General features: G+C 44.0%; 1 protein-coding gene across 1 annotated transcript in view; it reads left to right on the forward strand.

The window, feature by feature from the left end:
- Positions 1-8,627: 8,627 nt before the first annotated feature.
- The window catches only part of LOC126414003 (innexin inx7), a 149,171-nt gene continuing 131,292 nt past the window's right edge, over positions 8,628-26,506 (forward strand). Inside the window, exon 1 of the mRNA XM_050083311.1 lies at positions 8,628-9,152. Coding sequence (XP_049939268.1) covers positions 8,661-9,152 — 492 coding nt within the window. The 5' untranslated portion in view covers positions 8,628-8,660. The remainder of the gene's footprint in view (positions 9,153-26,506) is intronic.

Genomic DNA, 26,506 nt, shown 5'->3' on the forward strand with positions numbered 1-26,506 from the left:
TCTGAGCAAACAGGGGGGAATATTCAGAATGCTTGTTTATCAAAGTAATTGGTACTTAGCTAGTAAAGTTCTTCTTCGTTGTGTCTCGTGGTTTACGTCTACGGGTCTTCTTTCTCGCACTCCTGTAGAATATTGACAAAACATTTTGATTTGCAGGCGTTCACGGGTTTGATCTTGTTGTATCGATTCTAATCAAAACAATGAACAAATTTTAGTGTTCACTTTGTTGATATATTCTTGAAATCATTTCACAAATTTAAAATAAGGGTTTTTCTTTGTGGTTCACAATTATTCAGACATAATGAGCAACACTCGCCCAACTTTGATCACATGCAACCATACACAATTTCTCTCGGCAAACTACATGTGCCTCTCTGACATTTACGTTCATGAAATTAATCAGGACAACATTTCATTTCTAGCAAAGCTGCATGGTCATCCACGGTAACAGTTCTTTCGGGAACAGATACTACCGTCATATATATAGTTTAAAATATGGGTTCCCGGTCTTTGACCTTCTTGTACGAACACACACGCTATGCCCGAACTCGTACGGGACTTGGTAGATTAACCTGCCACGAGTAATGAGTACGATGGGCAAACATCTATTAGGCGCACTACGAATGTAGTGTTGTGGACATGTTGGGAATGTGGAGCTCACGGGGAGCGTGCAAGGGATAAGTCCCTGCAGACGCACTATCCTCTGTGCCCGCGGTGGCTCAGATGGATAGAGCGTCTGCCATGTAAACAGGAGATCCCGGGTTCGAGTCCCGGTCGGGGCACACATTTTCAACATGTCCCCAATGAAGTGTATCAACGCCTGCTTGCAGCTAGGGTGTCTATTTAATTATCATTTCACTTTCTTTATAGGAAATAAATACAGAATTTATGAAAATTAAAAAAAGGTCATCGCAAATTGCATGATAAAACATCTTGCATCGGAAATGACGCTTTGTACACGGAACAGAATGTAGTGAGACCAGTTTCAGTACAGTCATAAACAATTGTTCTTCCCGCGGACGAGGAAGGGAGGGGTGCGACGGTGGTAAGCGAAGTATCCTGCGCCACACAAAATGAAGTGGTTTGTGGAGTATAGATGCAGATGTAGAAGTCGTAAGGTTCCTAGTTTAGTTTTGGCATTCAAGAAAATTGATGTGAATTCTATACTTCCATTCGATTTGTCATACTTCAGAGCTCCATTCTAGATATTTCTCAAACAGCTGAAACTTCCTAGTAGATGAAAACTGTGTGCCGACCGAGACTCGAACTCGGGACCTTTGCTTTTCGCGAGCAAGTGCTCTACAAACTTTTTTTTATGTCATTTTGTTCGTTGTTGTTCGTTGCATTTGTTCGACGCGGATGACTAATGACACCTGCTACAGTTCATCGTTTATCCAGTCACTCATTTTTTTATTACAGAGGGTAGTTAACCCTCTGATCGAACACGCTGAGCTGCCGTTCCAGTACCAACTGGGCTACTCGAGCACGACCCATAACCTCTCCTCACAGCTTCAATTCTGCCAATACCTCGTCTTCTACCTTCCAAACTTCACAGAAGCTTTTCTGCGAACCTTGCAGAACTAGCACCCCTGGAAGAAAGGATACAGTGGAGACATGTCTTAGCTTCAGCCTGGGGGATGTTTCCAGAATGAGATTGTCACTCTGCAGCGGAGGACAGTTGTTTTCAATAGTCGATATGTTACGCACAGAGTTTAAGAATACAAGTACTGTTATCTTTGGTTGTCAGTAGCGCTGTCGTTGCAGCGGCATTCTAAGAGAATGCAAGTGAGTGAGTCGGGTGTTGGCTATGTTACTGAGCGGTCTTAAACATCTTGCAGGGATCAGAGATAAAGATACAGAGAAGGATGAATCGAGAATTATGATCTGGTAAAGATTAATTGGGCAAGTAAAGATCTGGAGGTACAGTTGTTGCTGGACTGCTTGCTTGGACGTAGTGTTTCTGAATAACAGAGGGTTTTAGTGGAAATTTTCTTCATTGGTTTGGGTTAATTAGTTCATTATTCAGAAGGCAATATTTAAAGTTAACCGTTCACATTGCTTGCACTCAGAAGTTAGTTTTACCACATGATGGACTGCCGGGTGCTGTGTTCTCTTCATTATTATTTCATCCCCATCCGCCATCGAATGTGATAAGACCTGCACCAAGGCGGCCGGACCTGCCCCGTAAGGGGTCTCCCGGCCAATGACGCCAAATGCTCATTTCCATTTCTATAATTAATTTCATCAGTCTGCCGCCAGCAGTGCTGCGAGGCGGTCACGCGCCAGAGCGCTGCGGGCGAGGCGCGCACGGTGTGTTTGTGTTTACTTCGGCCGCTGTAAGTGCCGTTTTCCTTCTAGACCACCATGGCGCACAACTATCGGAAGAAGACATTATGTTTCAACTTTTGTTCCGACTTCGCCCGACCCAAGGCCCTGGAGGTAGAACGATTTATACGCGATGAAGTTAAAATACCACCAACGGATCTAATTGGTATCCACTTGTCCATAGTTAGCAGTACCGTCTACGTCAAAATGATCAACGATGCGGCGTGCGACAAGGTGCTTCAAGAGGCAAAACGTGGACTGCGCTTCTGTCATTCCGACGGCAACGTCGGACCCGTTACCGTCGATCACGCAGGTCTCGGCACACGGACGATAAGGATCTTCGAACTGCCGTTCGAACTACCTGCAGACGTCGTCATCGAGGCGCTCCGTCCCTATGGCAACGTCCTGGAACATGTTGCCGAACGATGGGTCCAATTTCAGACCTATCCAGTTTTAAACGGTGTTAGACAGGTCCGCATCGAGTTGCAGAAACACGTGCCTTCCTATCTACGTATCGGAGGCTGCCGTGCCATTATAATGTACGACGGCCAACCTCGGACCTGTTCCGGTTGCGGGAAAGAAGGTCACCTACGGTCTGAATGCATTCAACGACGTGTCGCGCAGCTCCCGTTGTCGGAAGCGTCCGTCACACCCACGATGACCGCCCTACCGGTCACTTACGCAGCGGCTCTTGCCACGTCTACCGTTTCGTCCAGTCCGTCGCCCGGTCCTTCCGATCGGCACGTCCCACCGTCCCAGTCACCAACGGACGGTACAGACGACCCACCTGACAACCTTGCCGCCGAACAGGCTCCCGTACCGGACGCTGAGGAGACCAGTACATCTTCACAACACCTGTTTGACACTTTCATTGTACCCGCCGACGCCTTCGAACCAGGTCGACGCTCCTCCTTGCCGTCGTCCGACACTGAGGAACACGTGCGCAAACAACGCTCGCCACGTAGGCGCAAACGCCGTCGCCGTTCACCCACGGGCTCTCAGAGCGTTGCCACCCGCGACGACGAAGACGACACCCAAGCAGCCGACATTTCCACGCAGAGGTCGGCGGACAACTTTCACGATGAACAAGACGTTTCGCAGGACGGGACCACTATGGAGGTCGCCACGCACAATGTAACGATCGGTGCGCCGGTTGAGACGCCTGTCTCCCCGCCGACAACTCCAGATCTCTCTCACCACGACGCAATTCCCATGGACATTGGACAGACCCACGGCACAGGAGCATGGGCCGACGACATTGAGGAAGGTACGCCCCCTCCTCCGGATGAGTTACCTCCGCCGGACGAGGCTGCCTGTTAACATCAAAAGCGAGGCATTGCAGCTGATGGGACGGGACTTCCTGTCGGTGCCCTCCTCTTACTTCCCTTGGTGATGGTAGATGCGCGTCCACCACTACTAAAACAAACGTACCGGTTTGCCACACTGAACATCAACATGATCGGCACTGCACCCAAGCTGCAACTCCTATGTGACATGCTTCGGGCCTCTGACGTCGACGTCGCCCTTCTTCAGGAAGTACGCGTTGCCACACTACCACCAGTCTACGGCTACGACTCATACACGTCCACATGTGATCAATCAGGGCGTGGAGTGGCTTTCTACATACGCGAAGGAATCCCACTCACGGACACGACAATCCTTTCCTGTGGAAGAGGCATGGCTGTTACCATCTTCGACACGCGCGTCATCAATATCTACGCTCCGTCTGGCTCCACGAACCGTCGGCAGCGGTCCACTTTCTTCGGACACGACGTGGCGCCCCTGTTTTCTGGACGCTATGATCGCCTTATCATGGGAGGCGATTTCAACTGTGTCCTCCATCCGCAGGACCAAGTACCTGGTTATTCGCCATGCCCGGCGCTACTCACCTTAATCGAAGATTTTCATCTCGTGGACGTTTGGGAGAAAATTCATGGCAATACCCCCGGTTTTACCCATTATACAGCACATTCTGCGAGCAGACTGGACCGGTTTTATGTCTCTGCTCACCTCGGCAATGAAGTCGCCCAAGCTGAACGATGGCCCCTTGCATTTTCGGACCATTGCGCCGTCATTTGCTCGCTGGCTCCGCCACCTCAGTCAGTGTGGCGCAGCAGAGGTTACTGGAAGCTTAATACCTCCCTCCTTAATGATCCACACTGCCGACAATGTATTGCCACTACATGGGCGTCTTGCGAAAGGTGCCTTCCGCAGTACACATCCACGTTCCATTGGTGGCTCAAATGTGCCAAACCTGCGATCAGAAAGGCCTTCATACAATGTGGCAAGGAAGCAGCAGCATGGCATCGAGACACCACAAATTTTCACTACGCCGTCCTCCGTGAGCTCGATGCGCTCCCTCCATCACCTGACACCCACAGGGAACGACAACGTACTAAAGCTCGTCTCCTCTCTCTTCAACGTGCACGACTGCATGGTGTCGTGGTGCGTTCCCGACGACAAGACCTCCTCCACGACGAAACCCCATCCACAATCCATGCCGCATCCGACCATAGTCGTCGACGTCGGCTTTTCGTCCCCAACATCACGACCTCCGATGGTGTTCACCACACAACACAGGCGGCGGTCGTGTCCGCCTTTGCTGAACATTATCGCCAATTTTATGATGATGAACCGATGGCGACGCCCATTCCTGATGATCTCCGTCCTTCCCCTGATCGGACCCTCACCGTAGCGGAGTCAACGTCCATGATGTCTGCAATCACCGCAGAAGAGGTGGTAGATGCGATCAACAAAGGGGCCAAGAACAAATCACCCGGACCAGATGGTCTCCCAGTGGAGTTTTACCGGGCGTTCACCACGTTAATGCTTCCTCGCTGGACGGAAATGATTCAGGAACTCTTTACTCCGTCCTTCCCAATTCCACCTGAATTCGTCACTGGCATTCTTCTACCTGTGCCTAAACCGAAGGGAGGGTCTCATGTCTCTGCATATCGCCCCCTTACACTACTGAATGCAGACTATAAAATCTATGCACGCCTCTTAGCAGCGCGCATACGCACCGTCTTACCTACGGTCCTTTCACCTGAGCAGACTGCACGTGGTTGTGGGGCCACCTTACAAACAGCCCTAGGAGAATGCCGTGACCTCATTGCACTGGCGTCGGTTTGTCGCCTTCGTGCAGCACTGGTATCCGTCGATTTCACGAGTGCCTTTGATCGCGTTCGACACCCATTCCTCCTCATGGTGGCGACACGTATGGGGTTCCCATTGCTTTTTGTCGATGCCATTCGCCGGTTTCTCCTTCCCGCGGTCTCGATGGTACAAGTCAATGGGAGGCTTGTAGGACCGATTCCTATACGCCGCTCTGTGCGTCAAGGATGCCCTACGTCTACTTTACTATATGCCATTGCACTTGAGCCCCTCATCACTGGACTTACCTCTAGACTGCAGGGCCTCACTTTGCGTGACCACACCTTTCACTGTAGGGCTTATGCGGACGATCTCCTCTTTCTCACCTGCTCCTCCACGGAACTCAGTGACGCCATCCAATGGATCCACCAGTATGGACGTCTTTCTGGTAGCATTCTTAATGTCCGTAAATCGACTATGATGCACATTGGGCGCGGCCTCCCGGCTATGGTGCCGACCCCACTCCCAGTTAGTGCCACCCTTCGTTACTTGGGTATCGAATTTACGAGCTCCACACACCGCACAGTGGCCCTGGCTTACCGGCGGCTTTTGCAGTCGAGTCGGCACCATGTCCGCGGTCAAGTGCACCGTAACTTAAACCAACTCCAACGTGTGTCCTATGTCAACATCTATGTCGCCCCTAAACTGGTACACGTCGCCCAGATCCTCCCAATGCCGGAGGGGTGCGACGGTGGTAAGCGAAGTCTCCTGCGCCAAACAATATGAAGTGGTTTGTGGAGTATAGATGCAGATGTAGAAGTCGTAAGGTTCCTAGTTTAGTTTTGGCATTCAAGAAAATTGATGTGAATTCTATACTTCCATTCGATTTGTCATACTTCAGAGCTCCATTCTAGATATTTCTCAAACAGCTGAAACTTCCTAGTAGATGAAAACTGTGTGCCGGACCGAGACTCGAACTCGGGACCTTTGCTTTTCGCGAGCAAGTGCTCTACAAACTTTTTTTTATGTCATTTTGTTCGTTGTTGTTCGTTGCATTTGTTCGACGCGGATGACTAATGACACCTGCTACAGTTCATCGTTTATCCAGTCACTCATTTTTTTATTACAGAGGGTAGTTAACCCTCTGATCGAACACGCTGAGCTGCCGTTCCAGTACCAACTGGGCTACTCGAGCACGACCCATAACCTCTCCTCACAGCTTCAATTCTGCCAATACCTCGTCTTCTACCTTCCAAACTTCACAGAAGCTTTTCTGCGAACCTTGCAGAACTAGCACCCCTGGAAGAAAGGATACAGTGGAGACATGTCTTAGCTTCAGCCTGGGGGATGTTTCCAGAATGAGATTGTCACTCTGCAGCGGAGGACAGTTGTTTTCAATAGTCGATATGTTACGCACAGAGTTTAAGAATACAAGTACTGTTATCTTTGGTTGTCAGTAGCGCTGTCGTTGCAGCGGCATTCTAAGAGAATGCAAGTGAGTGAGTCGGGTGTTGGCTATGTTACTGAGCGGTCTTAAATATCTTGCAGGGATCAGAGTTAAAGATACAGAGAAGGATGAATCGAGAATTATGATCTGGTAAAGATTAATTGGGCAAGTAAAGATCTGGAGGTACAGTTGTTGCTGGACTGCTTGCTTGGACGTAGTGTTTCTGAATAACAGAGGGTTTTAGTGGAAATTTTCTTCATTGGTTTGGGTTAATTAATTCATTATTCAGAAGGCAATATTTAAAGTTAACCGTTCACATTGCTTGCACTCAGAAGTTAGTTTTACCACATGATGGACTGCCGGGTGCTGTGTTCTCTTCATTATTATTTCATCCCCATCCGCCATCGAATGTGATAAGACCTGCACCAAGGCGGCCGGACCTGCCCCGTAAGGGGTCTCCCGGCCAATGACGCCAAACGCTCATTTTCATTTCTATAATTAATTTCATGGCAGAGAAATTTTTGTTATAAGTTGTTAAAAAATAATTTTTGTAAAGATCATTGTAATTACTGTGGGACAACTGCGTTTCGTAACAGAGCTTTTTAAGCGATAAATTACTTTCGATCGTTTAGCAAATTCAAATTCCACAACCGTCTCCTAATGGAACAATTTTCATATTTTCTGATTATGTGTGTCGCCGTAATGCACTCTGCAGAACACAGTGGCTACAGCCAACGTATGATCTATTTCGAACAGTCGCACAAGGTTTCTTCTTTCTTATTTAGGCTGCTTGGTGCTGTGCTGCAAATATTTTATGTTCATCACTTCGAGCAGCACCTAGTTTCCGTTGCTGATTTGTTAGGGCCAGCTACAGTACAATCGAGATAGTAAGATCATCTGTAGTTACAGGTAGATGTCACTTTCCAAAATTCATTACCAGATCAGTTTGGATAAATTCAGTTCATATTTCTTTTCAAATGAAGATAGCTTTATTTTTCACAGTGCAGTGCAACATTCGCGTGTGTATTACTCAGTGTTTGGAAATTTATTCAGTCATATTGCATAGATAAATTCGCAGGGGATTTTAGTAGAAACAGTTTGGTTATTTATTCTTTCAAATTTCGTTTGATAAATTATTGTGCTACTGGCTTGTGTGTTGGAATTGTAAGTCACGTGTTGTGACGTCACACATTGTAGCACTGCATTACACAACTCAAAATTCCACAGGATTGCTTATTTAGGTTACAGGTTCGACTTTATAATTAATTTGTTTTAAGTTGTTCATAATCCAGTTAAACTGTTTCAGTTTTGGTGACTCATGGATCACATAGCGATTCCATAACTACACCACTAGCATTGTTCAGGATTACAACAAAGATGTAAGTTATAAAGAATAGCAGTTCAGTTTACTCCTGTTTCAGCTCACAAGAACGAACGCTGAAAAGCTGCAAAGTGCGTCGTGCTGGAGCAGCATTAGTTACCGGTAAGCAAGTACTACAGTTACTCGAAAGATTTCACTACCGCGTACCTTTCAGAACAAATCGACTCATTCTACAGGGATTAGATACAGCATATCGTATGCAGTCACGGTCAGTAATGTTCTAAGAACGTCAGGCGTCTGTGTGTTTGTCACGCTTACCGAGTTATTTCCACCGCCTTTACGGTGTAGTGACGTGTGAGTTTACGCTGGGACAACGATAGGACCTGAGCGGCGCGGAGGCTGCGCTCTCGGCCGCGTTATCAGTGAGCCGTAGACACCCGCGGTGTGCGCAGCTCGGCCGCACCAGCCGACACCATGATCAACACGTTCGCCTCGATCGCCAAGAATGTCAACATCAAGCCGAAGCTCGTCAGCATCGACAACCTCGTCTTCAAACTGCACTACCGCGTCACCTTCTTGTTGCTGTTGGTATGCACCATCCTGGTGACGAGCCGACAGTACATCGGCGAGCATATCCGCTGCGTCAACGACAAAGCCATCCCCAACAACGTGATCGAGACGTTCTGCTTCTTCACGAGCACGTACACGGTGGTCCGCCACCTGGACCCCTCGTCCGTGCTGAGCGGTGCGCCGCTGCCTGGCGTGGGACCATACGTGGAGGGCGAACCCATCATTCGACACGCCTACTACCAGTGGGTGCCGTTCGTGCTGTTTCTGCAGGCGTTCGCCTTCTACATCCCTCACTGGATATGGCGCAACAAGGAAGGCGGACGGCTCAAGCTGGTCGTCAACATGTTCGAGTTCGCTGCATTGGCCGTTACTGACGAGGACGTCACCGTCAATGGAGTACGTACCAATATGCACGATCCTAAATCTATATGTATCCTCTGGGTCCTTCTATATTCGTTTTCGTTCTTTTCTACTTGTCTTCATTGGTTAACTACGTTTCCACAGAAATCCATTACTGTCATTGTTCGGGTATCACTAACACTAGTAAGTTCTACTTGTCACATGGTACAAACCCATTCTCTTCCTGACAAGGTTCACACAGAAGCAAATTACTCTCCAGGATGCAGGATCTGGTGCTAAGGAACGAACGACATTTATTGTACATCCCGACTGTACCGTTGCTGATAGAGACGCAGAGCGTACCCAGCTGGGTAAAGATAAAGAGGGAGGAGGATCCTGTCTACGATGAGGTTATCAGTGACCCAGCAGAAGCTGAGATTGGGGAAAGATGGGAAAGGATATCGGCTTTTTTCACTTTAGAGGAACCGTTACAGCACTCGACTTAATCGATTTAGGGAACCTCGAAAAACATAAATCGGAACAGCTGCAGAGAGACAAGGATCTTAACAACCATTGTGTAGAATGCGAGACCAGTGACCAAAGCGCTGCGCCATCTCGCTCAGCAACTGAATGAGGATGGACAGGAAATCGTAGGTAGGCTTGTAAAAGGAGCTATCTGAGGATTCGCCATAATTGGTTTTGGGAAATCACAGCATATCGTAATCTCTATGCTCGGAAGGTATTTTGAACTCCGCTCGTCTCCAAATAGAAGTTCAAATTTCTAATCGCCGCATTGCCTTGCACCAATTTCGCCTTAAATTTTACGCAAACATTAAAGAGTGAACCCTAGTCGCCTTCTAATGAACCATCGTGGTATCAACGGAATCGAGACAGTACGTATTGGAGTGTTATGATTAAAAGTACCTGCTGTTTGACTATTCTTATTTTTTCCTAACTTTCCCACGAAATATAGTAAACGGTCTACGGCCCAGTGCAGTGCTCAGCACACACAATGAACAACACTCAATTATGACGATAATTAATCAGAAATAACAGAAGAAATTTCTTAGCCTGCAGCCTGTAACATCAACAAATATAGCGCTGCTAAAGCTAAATTTGAACTGCTACAGTAATATCAGTTAATGCTGGAACAAGAACAAGTAAAAATTGTTCCTGTCGTCGAAAGTTAGGAGTTATTGAATCTGAAGACGAAAAGTGATTCACTACGAACAATCGGACTTCAGGAAATGTATTATTTCAGCCTTAATCTCGTCATATGTCTGTTAAAAACTTACGCTTCGCTTTTATACGGCCTTTGTTACTGAAGAAACCTGCGAGGTTTACTGTAGATGGTCGGCATCATCACAGCAAGCCGTTGCCATGACGCATGCCTGACCCTAATTGCAGAGCAACGCTCGTATTTCAACCATGAAAGACGAGACTTCACACTGGAAAATTCCGGAGCGCTTGTGTAATATTACTCAGACACATGCACTGCATCGTAGCATAGTATAATCCCAACTTTGATCTTATTGCTGTAACTAAGGTGAAATGCAATGCCATTTCCGATTCTTTACCTGAGTTTCGTCAAATCGCCTATAACGATGTCCAAGGAGGTAATACCTAATGATCAAATGAAACTACATGGTTCCAGAGACCTTCTCGAGTGGGCTGAGGAGTGAATGAGAATTTGGATTGAGGTGTAGTAGTGTACTGCGTGCAGCTGTGGAAAGCCACTGTGCCAGAGTGGCGTAGTGGTTAGCGCATCAGCCTAAGGAGCAAGAGATGTGGGTTCGAATCCCGTCCTTGATTCGTCGATTAAGTCTGCATATATATATATATATATATATATATATATATATATATATATATATATATATACATATATATATAATACTTAACGCCCTGGGCGTAAGGCATACACCATTAAGACAGTATGAAATCATCTCTACGAATCCTGAGAACGGTCTCCTAAAAATTACCGAACAGGTCACAACGATGTGTTCTCAAGTAACTTTGTTTTATAGAGTACTGGCGAAGCCATTCTCTGACCAAGGAGCTGCAGCTCCGGAACTTCTTAATTACTAGGTCACGAACTGCTAAGCAGACACTTAATGAAGCGCAACCTGTCTGTCGAAACAGCGCCGTGGACCGGCCGGCAGTGCTGTTCATTGTTTACCTGGAGCAGCGCGTGGCTGCTGTATCAACACGGGATGCGCCGTGGAACTTGTCTGCCGGCAGTAGGGCGTTTGCGTCACGAAAGCAGAGCTGCAGCTGGGCGGCGGAACCGCCGCTGTAGGTCGCGCAGCGACTGCTAACGCGAGAGAAATACGAGTTGGCCTTACAGATTAGAGACGTCATGTTACAGTCGGAGCGCAGGACACGGCGGGCACTGTGTCGCATGCGCAAAGGAGGCCGCACTGCAAGGTAGCTTCAACTTGCTGTTGCGGTATTTCTATCTGGCGGCGTTGTACTTGCTGCAGTTTCATGACACTTTTGTTGTGACGAAGAACATATTGCTAGAGGACACCAGCGTGTTGTCAGAATACAGTGAGTAAATGACGGAAGCTACCACAATGACGGAAAAAATCGCAACAGCAAAAACAAACTAATGTAGAGAAATGATATTTCGGGAATACATTTGTCTAGGTAACATATTTAAGCGATTAACATGGCAAGATGAAAGCGCGAAATAAATCATGGCAAATGTGAATTGCGGGTACGTTAAGAACCGTTGGAGGATGGAATTCCATGCCTGTTGCATATGATCGGTCAATACAGGAACGTTTAATTCTGGTTGTCGATGACTCTATAGTTGTCGTTCGATGATGTCCTACGTGCTCGACTGGAGACAAATCTGGTAATAGAGTAGGCCATGGCAACAAAGCGACACTTTAGAGCATGTTGGGTCGAGCGTTATTCTGCTGGAAAACATCCAATGGAAAGCTGTACTTGAATGACAGGTCGAATCAAGAGATTGGGGAAAACCAGGAGAGTGCTCCTGCAGCCATACGAAATCCTATCCTACACCATAACTCCAGGTGTAGGTCCAGTGTGTCTAGCACGCAGACACGCTGATTGCACGCTCTCAACCGGCCCCTTTCTAACCAACACTCGGCTGTCTACATCTACATCCATACTCCGCAAACCACCTGACGGTGTGTGGCGGAGGGTACCTTGAGTACCTCAATCCGTTCTCCCTTCTATTCCAGTCTCGTATTGTTGGTGGAAAGAAGGATTGTCGGTATGCCTCTGGTGGGCTCTAATCTCTCTGATTTTATCCTCATGGTCTCTTCGCGAGATATACGTAGGAGGGAGCAATATACTGCTTGACTCCTCGATGGAGGTATGTTCTCGAAACTTCAACAAAAGCCCGTACCGAGCTACTGAGCGTCTCTCCTGCAGAGTCTTCCACTGGAGTTCATCTATCATCTCCGTAACGCTTCCGCGATTACTAAATGATCCTGTAACGAAGCGCGCTGCTCTCCGTTGGATCTTCTCTATCTCTTCTATCAACTCTACCTGGTACGGATCCCACACTGCTGAGCAGTATTCAAGCAGTGGGCGAACAAGCGTACTGTAACCTACTTGCTTTGTTTTCGGATTGCATTTCCTTAGGATTCTTCCAATGAATCTCAGTCTGGCATCTGCTTTACCGACGATCAACATTATATGATCATTCCATTTTAAATCACTCCTAATGCGTATTCCCAGATAATTTATGGAATTAACTGCTTCCAGTTACTGACCTGCTATATTGTAGCTAAATGATAAAGGATCTTTCTTTCTATGTATTCGCAGCACATTACACTTGTCTACATTGAGATTCAATTCCCATTCCCTGCACCATGTGTCAATTCGCTGCAGATCCGCCTGCATTTCAGTACAATTTTCCATTGTTACAACCTCTCGATATACCACAGCATCATCCGCAAAAATCCTCAGTGAACTTCCGATGTCATCCACAAGGTTATTTATACAGGGTGTTACAAAAAGGTACGACCAAACTTTCAGGAAACATTCCTCACACACAAATAAAGAAAAGATGTTATGTGGACAAGTGTCCGGAAACTCTTAATTTCCATGTTAGAGCTCATTTTAGTTTCGTCAGTATGTACTTCCACCTACGCTCAATGGAGCACGTTATCATGATTTCATACGGGATACTCTACTTGTGCTGCTAGAACATGTGCCTTTACAAGTACGACACAACATGTGGTTCATGCACGATGGAACTCCTGCACATTGCAGTCGAGGTGTTCGTACGCTTCTCAACAACAGATTCGGTGACCGACGGATTGGTAGAGGCGGACCAGTTCCATGGCCTCCACGCTCTCCTGACCTCAACCCTCTTGACTTTCATTAATGGGGGCATTTGAAAGCTCTTGTCTACGCAGCCCCGGTACCAAATGTAGAGACTCTTCGTGCTGGTATTGTGGACGGCTGTGATACAATACGCCATTCTCCAAGGTTGCATCAGCGCATCAGGGATTCCATGCGACGGAGGGTGGATGCATGTATCATCGCTAACGGAGGACATTTTGAACATTTGCTGTAACAAAGTGTTTGAAGTTACGCTGGTACGTTCTGTTGCTGTGTGTTTCCATTCCATGATTAATATGATTTGAAGAGAAGTAATAAAATGAGCTCTAACATGGAAAATAAGCGTTTCCGGACACATGCCCTCATAACATATTTTCTTTCTTTGTGTGTGAGCAATGTTTCCTGAAAGTTTGGCCGTACCTTTTTGTAACACCCTGTATATATTGTGAATAGCAACGGTCCTACGACACTCCCCTGCGCCACACCTGAAATCACACTTACTTCGGAAGACTTCTCTCCATTGAGAATGACATGCTACGTTCTGTTATGTAGAAACTTTTCAATCCAATCACACAATTGGTCTGATAGCCCATATGCTCTTATTTTGTTCATTAAACGACTGTGGGGAACTGTATCGAACGCCTTGCGGAAGTCAAGAAACACGACATCTACCTGGGAACCCGTGTCTGTGGTCCTCTGAGTCTCGTGGACGAATAGCGCGAGCTGGGTTTCACGCGATCGTCTTTTTCGAAACCCATGCTGATTCCGACACAGTAGATTTCTAGCCTCCAGAAGTGTCATTATACTCAAACATAATACGTGTTCCAAAATTCTACAACTGATAGACGTTAGAGATATAGGTCTATAGTTCTGAACATCTGGTCGACGTCCCTTCTTGAAAACGGGGATGACCTGTGCCCTTTTACAATCCTTTGGAACGCTACGCTCTTCTAGAGACCTACGGTACACCGATGCAAGAAGGGGGGCAAGCGAGACAAATCCTGCTTTCGCCAGAATACACGACAGCCCTCTACCGTGCCCTCCAATGAGCTCTCATTTGACACTACTGAAGTCGCAAACGGCGGTGGTTTGTCAGCAGGAGGCACGCTACAGCGCGTCTGGCTCGGAAATGGCCTTGAGGAAGCCGATCTGTAACGATTCGTTGTGTCACTGTGGTGCCAACTGCTGGTCAGGTTGCTGCTGCAGTTGGAGTACGATGCGCCAGAGCCATGCGCCGGACACAATAGTCTTCCCTTTCGGTTCTGCCACGTGGCCGTTCGGAGCCCGGTGTAACTGCGATTATACATTCTCGAAACCACCGCTGGCAGCAATCGTGTACAGTGGCTACATTCCTGCCAAGTTTTTCTGCAGTCTCACAGAAGGAACATCCAGCTTCTCGTAGCTCTGTTACATGACTTTGCTCAAACTCAGTGAGATGTTAATAATGGCGTCTTTGTTGCCTTAAAGACATCTTGTCTAACATCAAGTCACCACTTCCAATCTCAAAAGTAATTAACGCTTACGACCGTTAAGCGTGTATTTGAAGCAAAACTGATTTGTACCCGCATAGTGGCTCTACTAGCGCCACTCTGGTGGGAAATTTGAATGGACGTCACCTTTCAGATGTAAAAACACGCCTACCAACTTTTGTTTATGTCGTACAATTCCTTCCTGGTGTTGCAATTTTCTTTTACGTCAGTGTATAATACACGGGATCAATTTTAATTAGACAGGTGCATTGTTTAATTATAAGGAAAAGTCCTACATGTTTCAGTTAGGCTTGGCAGAACATTTTAATCCTTTTCTAAACGTCGTAACGTGTGTTCATAATATTAAAAGAGTTTGATTGTCTTGAACTAAAACTGAACTAAAACGAACCTTTCTAGTTCGTGTGTGTCGGTTTTGTAATCGCGAACAATGCAAGTGGTGCAATTATATAAAAGCTATCTGATAAATGAAGCCGCCAAAATTATCCGAAACTGTATAACTGTATTAGAATTAACGTTTAACGAATTTATTAAAAAAACATAAAACTTTGAACTAGGTAAGCTGTCCAATGAAATTCAATATTGCACAGTATACGGCGCCGCGATTACATTCGTTCGTCCATTTCCTGCATCTACCTGTGAACTCGTTGCAGCAGATTGCCGGTAGGGAAGCCGAGCAGAAACGTGCCATACTGCAACTCGCACCAGGCTGAATATAACGTAACTATTCTAACAATCGGGAAATGTCCTAATTTTGAATGAAAGGTGGAAATACTGGCAAAACTTCGGTATGTTCTGAACCTAGAGATGTACGCGTTCACTGCTAAGACCGTGCTAATCTTAACACATACATGCACAAACCGTTTCATTCACGTTAGCAAGTTTGTGGTTACGTATTTCCCGAAATCCGAACAGCTACTAAGCACGGTTTGTTCTTAAATGACTATTACGTTTATCTGTGTCTAAAGCACTCATATTTGTATTTAATCACCTATCTGATCAATGTGCCACGCGGAATTAGTCTTTCCTCATTTACAAAATTACTTAAAAAATCCATACTTTCTAAAAGATACACCGGAATAAGTATGCCTTGACGTTAAAACACTTTTGAAACATGTAGCACAACTAAAACCGGCAAACTATAGCTTCCTTCGGAGCTGGGCTCCGATTCCTTAGACTGCTGTGAGCATTCTATATCTCCAAGAGAAAAGACGCGCGAAGAAAGTTCCGTTCTGATTGGTCAGTTTTCTTTAAGGCCAAAAGGAAAATACTATTCACCCACATTAGTCTGCGCTTTTCATGACTAACCAATCAACAAATAACACACTTTCGAACTGTACTTTTACCTGAAATAAATATTTAACGCTCTGATATTTTGTTTATACTTTACGTTTTTAACTATTTTCAGATGCACTATAATTAGCTTTCCTTTTACCATAAACTTACTTAACATATGATACAAATTTCGCCGTCGTCTGCATTCACACTGTCTTGAAACTTTCTCACACTTGTTCGAACAGCGGTCATCAGTACAACAATGATCTACATATTTACTGTAGGCCACATTCGCGCATGATTCACACTACTAAAAGCATATACAAAACTGTACAAACATAAATAAATAAAAAAGCCTTCAAGAAATAAACAGAACAATTCACAAAAACATTCTCTTGACCTTTTCATGAATGTCTCTGTGCGCCACTGGACTCTGGTGGTCAAAAGTCTTAACTACATTTTAGTTCTTTCTGTTTAGTCCTGTCCCCTACTGCCCTCTAGCAGATGAAAATTTGAACTACGTACTCGACTGAACCCGCATCAGACCGTCTGTCACTGTGCACACATGAGTCATTCTTCTGAAACACAGACTCTAGACAGGAGCGATACAAGGTGCGTCGCCTCAGGTACAGCGAATAGTGCTACTACACGTGACGTCACTGTAAGTGAGTTGTAATTCCAACGTACAGTGCTAACAGAATAAAAATACTAGATAAAACTATAAAACAAATTTTTAAAGAACAACGGACCAAAATTATTCAATAAAATGGCATATGAAATACGTACAAAAACTGACTAAATAAATTTACAAACATTAAATGATTCACTTACGAATGTAACGCTGCTGTGTAAAAAATAAACTGTGTGCCAAACAAATACAATCTGACTCACTTTACCTAAGCTGAACCTGATAACAATTTCGAAACGCAGAGCTTAACTGGAAATGGTCTTTTTGTGTTCCAGCCGTGTTGTTAAACTGGCCTTAATACATTCTTATGGCTTACCTGCGCCAAGGGAAACTCGGTGCTACTCGAAAGTGGTGAACAGAAAAGAAAAAAATTTTCAAATGTGTGTGAATTCCTAAGGGGCCAAACTGCAGAGGTCATCGGCCCATAGACTTACACACTACTTAAACTAACTTATGCTAAGAACAACACAGACATCCATGCCCGAGGCAGGACTCGAATCTCCGACAGGAGTGGCCGCGCAATCCGTGACACGTCGCCTCTAACCGCGCGGCCACTCCGCGCGGCAAACAGAAAAGATGTAGCGTAGAAGCAGTCTGGCTAAAGGAAAGAACGCCTTGCTCAGTGCAATTTTAAGACATTCAACTATGCTACGCACATCATGCTTCAACCACTGTGTTCCAAAAAGTACAATGTGGCGACAAACATAATTGGAAAATGAAATTCGTGAGGAGATGGTGGTAAATATTGTATTTACTGAATAAATGAAAAGAAACTAGGATTCAAAAACTATTTTGAAACTCTGAGTCCTTGAGAAATGGCTATCAGCTTTACAACTATCACTCTTTTTGTAAAAAAATTTGACTCTGCCGTGAAATTAATTATTGAAATCGAAAATCTATAACTTCTGAGTGCAAACCATGTGAACACATAATCTTACTAGATCTCGTCTCGACACTCAAACTAACTAACCTAAAACAATAAAGAAAAATTTTACTAAATATTTCCCTTTTTCAAGCACATCATAAATCACGCGCAGGCAAGCAAAACAACAACAACATTACCTGAAAATCTTCACATTTTTCAAATTGATCTCTACCAAATCATATTTCAAAAATTCAACAACCTCAGTGCACTGCTAATAATTTCCTGAGCGCTTAGTACCTTCACCAACACCGATTCACTCTCTTTTCTCAGAATCCTAATGGGACGACAATGCTGCTTGCAACCAAAGATCGCATTGCTTCTACATACGAGGGAACCTTCCCATCGCACCCCCCTCAGATTTAGTTATAAGTTGGCACTGTGGATAGACCTTGAAAAACTGAAAACAGATCAATCGAGAAAACAGGAGGAAGTTGTGTGGAACTATGAAAAAAATAAGCAAAATATAAAACTGAGTAGTCCATGATGATATGTAACATCAGGGAAAGTCTGAGCTTAAGAGCGCCCTGATCCCGTGGTTAGCGTGAGCAGCTCCGGAATGAGAGGTCCTTGGTTCAAGTCTTCCCTTGTATGAGAAGTTTTATTTTTTATTTTCAGACAATTATCAAAGTTCATGCACTCACGTATAATCAACTTCGCTCTCCAAAATTCCAGGACATGTTCAGATTTGCTTGGGCACATGCAGGATTTGACGGTCTACATCGGAAAAATTTGAAAACGTTAAAAACATGTTTTGGCAGAGCACAGGGAAAACTGTGCGGCCGGCCTGTGTGGCCGTGCGGTTCTAGGCGCTTCAGTCTTTAACCGCGTGACCGCTACGGTCGCAGGTTCGAATCCTGCCTCGGGTATGGATGTGTGTGATGTCCGTAGGTTCGTTAGGTTTAATTAGTTCTAAGTTCTAGGCGACTGATGACCTCAGAAGTTAAGTCGCATAGTGCTCAGAGCCATTTGAACCATTTGAAAACTGTGAGACTGTGAAACTGTTGCATTCATTTGTTGCAGTTTATGTGACAAACTCTTATGTTTTCATCACTTTTTTGGGAGTGATTATCACATCCACAACAAAACCTAAATTGGGCAAGGTAGAAGAATCTTTTTACCCATTCGCCAAGTGTACAAGTTAGATGGGTCGACAACATATTCCTGTCATGTGACGCACATGCCGTCACCAGTGTCGTATAGAATATATCAGACGTGTTTTCCTGTAGAGGAATCGGTTGACCTTTGACCTTGCGATCAAATGTTTTCGGTTCCCATTGGAGAGGTACGGCCTTTCGTCTACTAATCGCACGGTTTTGCGGTGCGGTCGCAAAACACAGACACTAAACTTATTACAGTGAACAGAGACGTCAATGAACGAACGGACAGATCATAACTTTGCGAAAATAAAGAAAGTAAACATTTCACTCGAGGGAAGACTTGATCCAAGGACTTCTCGTTCCGCAGCTGCTCACGCTAACCACGGGACCACGGCCATCCTCAGCTCGCACTCACCTTCATGTTGCCTATCCTGCGCATGGACTGCTCAGTTTGTATATTTTGCTTACTTTTTTCATAGTTCTACACAACCTGTTCCTGTTTTCTCGATTGATCTGTGTTCAGTTGTTCAAGGCCTATCTACTGTGCCAACTTATAACTAAATGTGAGGGGGGTGCGATGGGAACCTCTGTGACGTAACATATCGACTATTTAAAACTTGTATTTGAAAAATATCCAGTGCACAGATATAAAGTGTGAGACGTCGAATGAAAATATAGTTGGCTCTGGCTCTGAGCACTATGGGACTCAACTTCTGAGGTCATGAGTCCCCTAGAACTTAGAACTAGTTAAACCTAACTAACCTAAGGACATCACAAACATCCATGCCCGAGGCAGGATTCGAACCTGCGACCGTAGCGGTCTCGCGGTTCCAGACCGCAGCGCCTTTAACCGCACGGCCACTTCGGGCGGCGAAAATATAGTTCTCATAACTTTTACTGAATACCAAAATTAGGTTATCAATCTTACAACGATTTGCACTAATCCAACTAAAATCGGTATGAAGAGTACATGATCTATTCACAACTGACAAGCATCTTTTTCTTGAGTCTATCATTTCGTCTTTTATAATTCGTTTCTAATATTTCATTAACAGTTGACATAGAAGAAAGGTTTGGACTTGTGACAGAACTCAAAAGGCGAGTATTTAGCTGTGCAGTCTATATACTTCTTAGTTTCTCCAGATACAGAAGCAGCTTCTTTAAACAGAAGAAGGGATCGTTCTAGAGACATTCTAGGGCTCTTTAGAATAAGACATGGTGACAGAACGAATCGTCCGTACCGCAGTGAACTGTGCGCTGTTGCGGAGCTTCCTGGTGAACTAAAACTGTGTGCATCGTCCAGTAAACAGCTGTTACGTGCCAGGAAGTCCCACAATAGCATGTATTTCGCTGCAGAGTGATTTGTTCATCCTGGAAACAAAGTTTAGTTCAAATGGTTCAAATGGCTCTGAGCACAATGCGACTTAACATCTGAGGTCATCAGTCCTCTAGAACTTAGAACTACTTAAACCTAATTAGCCTAAGGACATCACAGACATCTATGCCCGAGACAGGATTCGAACCTGCGACCGGACCGGTCGCGCGGTTTCAGATTGAAGCGTGCAGAACCGCTCGGCCACCACGGCCAGCCAAAGTTTAGTCTGTGCCTAGGTAACTTCTGCGTGATATCGTGTCTTCTTGGAGTGCTAGAATAATAAAAAATTGCTAATGCAATTTTGATGCACAAATGGAAGCATAAAACGTAACAGGCGAACTGATGAAAGAAAAAGTTCCATGAAACTTGGTGAGTGTGGAAGGGGCAATCTCAGGATAGAGGGAACGTTATCAATTGTGGCTAGAAGGATGTCCTCTAGTGGAAAGGATCCGGGTTAGTGTCCCAGTCTAGAACAGTTATAAGCTGAGGAAGTTTCAGTTTTGGCACTCGTGGCAAAAAAACTGTTCTCATAAATAGTTGAAAAACGAGATGTGAAGACAGACTCCCAACAAATTGCAGTTTGACGTCCAGTACTGACGTAAAAATGTATCGAATAACTATTCTTGGGAATACCGTTAAAAATACCCATTATTTTATTAAAAAAGCATAATGACGGGTTTGGTCCCCTCCCTCAGATCAACCAACCAACCATAATTACACGAAAATCTCAAGGAGTATAAACTTCACGATTACTGAACATCGAAATATTCACGTCTTCACGTTTTATCATTTGTGGAAAATCCTGTTTCGATTTCTTTAACCGTTTATTAAGGTTTAGTCTATAAGGATACTTTGTATATTAGATACACAAATTTTGCATCCGTTGCGAAATAAAGGGAGTGTCAGGAAAAACAAAAATGATCGGTTCACTGCCTGCTTTTCGTGATCTCATTGTTCCTCTGCACCTTACTGCGTAGCTAATGCAATATTGATGCACAAACGGAATCGTAAAACGTAACAGGTGAACTGATGAAAGGAGATTAGAACATAGAAAGTACAACTGTTGTTTTATTTGTATTTGGGTAAAGTTATAGTCTCTTTCAGATCGTTATTAATTATTTTTATTTCTTTATGTGCAGATTGAAAAACTAGAAAGGAACTATATTATTTTACCCACGATGGCTTGAGAACACCGTTGCTGTCATATCAAATATTGCTAGAGAAAAAACTACAACCAGTCACATTTCCTGGATGACATGCATTCATTTCACCGTTGAAATAATTCATTCATTCTAAAAGTGTAGCTGGTTGCAAATTTTCCTTTCGAGATCTAAAATTACAAATAAAAATATTGTAATAAAATTTTCTTGGGCTTCTTTTGCAATGTCTGTGACGTATCGCAGTGTATTCACTTACTCCCATCCTCTTGGCAGTAGGAGGTAGAAGAGTGTTTGCTTTTCGAGACATCGCAGACTCACTGAAAATTGACGTGGTAAGAACCATGAGGCATTTCCATGCACTGATTCGTAGTGAAAACGTTCATTTAGAAACAATTTTGTAATTTTGATCTGAAGTGCACATGTTCCATTATTTGTAAACTGCAAGTTCTATCTCTACTAAAGATAGCAACTGCAAGTTCTATCCCTACTAAAGATAGCAAGTAGGTATTATATATTGCATTGGTTACAATGTAACAAACGCCGCCCGAACGTTCCTTGAAGGCTCAACGGTACCGACTGGCCGCCGTATCATCATCAGCCCTTAGGCGCCACCAGATGCCGATACGAAAGGGTATGTGGTCAGCACACCGCTCACCCGACAATAACTGTAATTCTCTTTATGGCGCCTATTTTACACGTATTAGATTTCGATGAGTGGATTATGTCCGTCATTTTGATGAGATCATATACAACTTTACATTTTATCTAGCAGATCTTCAGTTTTCTTTTCCATTCTTCTGCATTTTATTCCTGTCAACAGCTTAGATGCGTGGACTGTTAATCTGACTATGCAATCGTTTTCGCACTACCTGATCTTGCTATATTTGGAATTGTATGGAAGTTATTTTCCAAAAGTCTTATGGTATGTCTACAGCCTCATAGTCTCTACAGACCAGCTTGAAGTCGTTTGGTCGCTACTTCGTCCAATGATTTTAAAGATTGCGGACGAATGTTTTCTCTCCCCTCTGTCTTATTTGATCTTTAGTCTTCGAAAGCTCTGTGATATTCTGACTGTAACACTGGATTCTCTATGTATTACATGCTGATTCCCGTTTCTTATTCTATCACGTCATCAGACAATTCCTCCCTTCCAAAAAGGCATTCAGTGCACTCTTTCCATCTACCGCTCTCTGTGATTTTAAAAACTGAATAACATTACTATTTTCACGTTGCCTACCTTGTTTTAACTTCGTCGAAAGTTGTTTTTGCTTTGCTATATACTGGATCAGTCCTTGCGAAGGTCATTTCTCTTTTCAGCAAACATTTCCTCTTGGCTTCCCTGTACTTGCTACTAATTTCATTAATAAGTGATTTATATTTCTATTTACCATAGAATTTTTGTACTTCTTTCTTTTATGTATTAATTCAAGCATTCTGTCCAGCTTCATTCAATGCCTTTTTCAGAGATGTCTATTCCTTTCCATTCAACTGCCTTCTAATTAATTCACTGTCGCAGTATTTAAAAAAAAAATGTTCAAATGTGTGTTAAATCTTATGGGACTTAACTGCTAAGGTCATCATTCCCTAAGCTTACACACTACTTAACCTAAATTATCCTGCGGACAAACACAAACACCCAAGCCCGAGGGAGAACTCGAACCTCCGCTGGGACCAGCCGCAGTATTTACAGCCTTTCAGAAATTCAAACGCGTCTCGTTATTCTTGAGTAGTTCAGTATTCCACTTCATTCTACACTGATTGTTCCGGACGACTCTCTTGAACTTCACTGTCCTCTTCGTCATCACCAAATTGAGACCACAGCCTATATCTGGTCATGGGTACGCCAAAATCTGATTTCGAAATCTGACGAAGAGATTGATGAAATGTATGATGAGATAAAAGAAATTATTCAGATAGTGAAGGGAGACGAAAATTTAATAGTCACGGGTGACTGGAATTCGATAGTAGGAAAAGGGAGAGAAGGAAACGCAGTAGGTGAATATGGATGAAAGAGGAAGCCGCCTGGTAGAATTTTGCACAGAGTATAACTTAATCATAGTTAACACTTGGTTCAAGAAAAATGAAAGAAGGTTGTATACATGGAAGACACCTGGAGATACTGGAAGGTTTCAGATAGATTATATAATGGTAAGACAGATATTTAGGAACCAAGGTTTAAATTGTAAGACATTTCCAGGGCCAGATGTGGACTCTGACCAGAATCTATTGGTTATGAACTGTAGATTAAAACTGAAGAAACTGCAAAAAGGTGGGAATTTAAGGAGGTGGGACCTGGATAAACTAACAGAACGAGAGGTTGTAGAGAGTTTCAGTAGGCATTATTGAACAATTGACAGGAGTGGGGGAAAGAGATACAGTAGAAGAAGAATGGGTAGCTTTGAGGGATGAAATAATGAAGGCAGCAGAGGATAAAGTAGGTAAAAAGACGAGGGCTAGTAGAAATCCTTGGGTAACAGAAGAAATATTGAATTTAATTGATGAAAGGAGAAAATATAAAAATCCAGTAAATGAAGAAGCCAAAAAGCAATACAAACGTCTCAAAAATGAGATCGACAGGAAGTGCAAAATGGCTAAGCAGCGATGGCTAGAGGACAAATGTAAAGATGTAGATTCATATCTCACGAGGGGTAAGAGGAAAATTGAAGAGACCATTGGAGGAAAGAAAACCACTTGTATGAACATCAAGAGCTCAGATGGAAACCCAGTTCTAAGTAAAGAAGGGAAAGCAGAAAGGTGGAAGGAGTATATAGAGGGTCTATACAAGGGCGATGTATTTGAGGACTATATTATGGAAATGAAACAGGATGTAGATGAAGATGAAATGGGAGATATGATACTGCGTGAAGAGTTTGACAGAGCACTGAAAGACCTAAACCGAAAGGGACAGTTGCCACTCCCTGCACCAAGTGCCTATCCGCTGCAGATCTTCCTGCACTTCGCTACAATTTTCTAATGCTGCAACTTCTCTGTATACTACAGCATCATCCGCAAAAAGCCGCATGGAACTTCCGACACTATTTACTAGGTCATTTATATATATTGTGAAAAGCAATGGTCCCATAACACTCCCTTGTGGCACGCCAGAGGTTACTTTAACGTCTGTAGAAGTCTCTCCATTGATAACAACATGCTGTGTTCTGTTTGCTAAAAACTCTTCAATCCAGCCACACAGCTGTTCTGGCTCTTACTTTGTTTATCAGGCGACAGTGCGGAACTGTATCGAACGCCTTCCGGAAGTCAAGAAAAATAGCATCTACCTGGGAGCCTGTATCTAATATTTTCTGGGTCTCATGAACAAATAAAGCGAATTGGGTCTCACACGATCGCTGTTTCCGGAATCCATGTTGATTCCTACATAGTAGATTCTGGGTTTCCAAAAACGTCTGTCCCATCACCCTCATTTGCTCGTAGCCTCACTCTGATTCCCGCTAGAGCTCGGACGCAGAGTGTATCCACATTGAATGATCATTAACTGCTATCAAGGAGCATATATGTTTGTATGAGGGATCATGAAAGGTGTCTGCAGGGACTGATGATTGAGAAGCGGTAACAATCTCTGTGGCCGTCCAGCAAATTCGAGTAAAAGCAGCCAGAAAACGCCACTGCGGTTGGGTCGATGTCTGTCCAGATGTCGCAAGTCATCAGCTGAGTAGGCATTTGTGGTCGCAAGGTGGCGTCAGGCACTCGTTGAGTGGAAGTCTCGGCTCAAATCTTGCATGGGTGTGGATTTTAATATGTGCCGTTGCCAAGCGCATCATCAATGTATCAATGTTGTTCCAAGCGATGGTGTCAACCAACTAGGGTTCAAATAACTTAGCGTCTCCGAAGAGATCGCCACATCCTTCCACGAGCAAAACTGCATTGCGTCCGCATTTTGCAGTCAACACGCTAATAGACAACCTGACAAAACAAGCGACAAGCACGGTGCGTATTGCAGATTTAGGAGTAATGAAAAGTTGATCGTTATTAACCCTTTGAGTTTCAACAAAATAAAAAAAAGTTAATTTTAACTTTTTTCATAAAATTGTCTTTTGTCATCATAGTAAGCAACGAATACAAGAAGAAATTGGCAAAAAATAAAAAGTAGATTATTTACAAGTCGTGGTTTCATTTTGAGAGCACTGTGACACATAATTTTCAACCAGCCGTTATTTCATGAGATATGTTTGAAAGCTAATTTCGCATTTTTCCTACACAAAATCCCACATCTCGAAACTTCCACGAGTTCAAATATATAAAACGAATTATAGCCTAAATAACAAACAAACATCGTCCTAAAATTTAATAAATTTGTAGCACAGTTACATACTGCTCCAATGTTCATATTTCGATCCACTCGTAACAGTAGCAGTACAAATTGAAATTTACGTTACAATGACTTCAAATAATTGCTTACACTCTCAATGATCTACTCAATAACGCCTCTATGAGAAACAAAAGCGACGTGTCACGATCTGCTACAATCACATAGCACTGCGACTGTTGCTTTGAACGCAAGAAGTGACTGCTTCAATCCACTGCAGTCACACAAGTGTTTCAGTGTACCAGTATATGTCTTCTTGCAATAGCTACGGTGGTTTCATGTGAAAGTTACTGGTACTTAAACATAATTTAATAAAATTGTCATTTCAACCAGAAATCACTGGCACTCAAATGGTAAAGCGGCCTCCTTTCAGTACGTTAAAAATAGTTCGGGCTGTCACATAAATGATGCACAGGTGTGACACATCCACCACTTGACAATGGTTACAATGACGAACCAGTATAGTCATGACGGAATATCTGACTTACTCTAGAATGAATCATCCGAAGTCGAAGAAGAACTTGTTTCATCCGTAAAGTGGAGCGTTGCCTTCCTGCAGTCGTCACGCATCTCAGCTGCTGGATGCTTGTAGAAAGTGCTATGTGAGAGGTTTTCAGTACGTCACGATATCTTCATTTTCAAATGCTCTGTCTCGACAGTCCTCAACACGTCTCTGTTACGTCAAATATTACACTCACAGTTTCTCCTTTCACCATTACACAGTACAGAGGGCGTTAAATATTCTGTGGTATTTTGG

Source organism: Schistocerca serialis, chromosome 1, assembly GCF_023864345.2.
Source record: "Schistocerca serialis cubense isolate TAMUIC-IGC-003099 chromosome 1, iqSchSeri2.2, whole genome shotgun sequence".
Taxonomy (NCBI): domain Eukaryota; kingdom Metazoa; phylum Arthropoda; class Insecta; order Orthoptera; family Acrididae; genus Schistocerca; species Schistocerca serialis.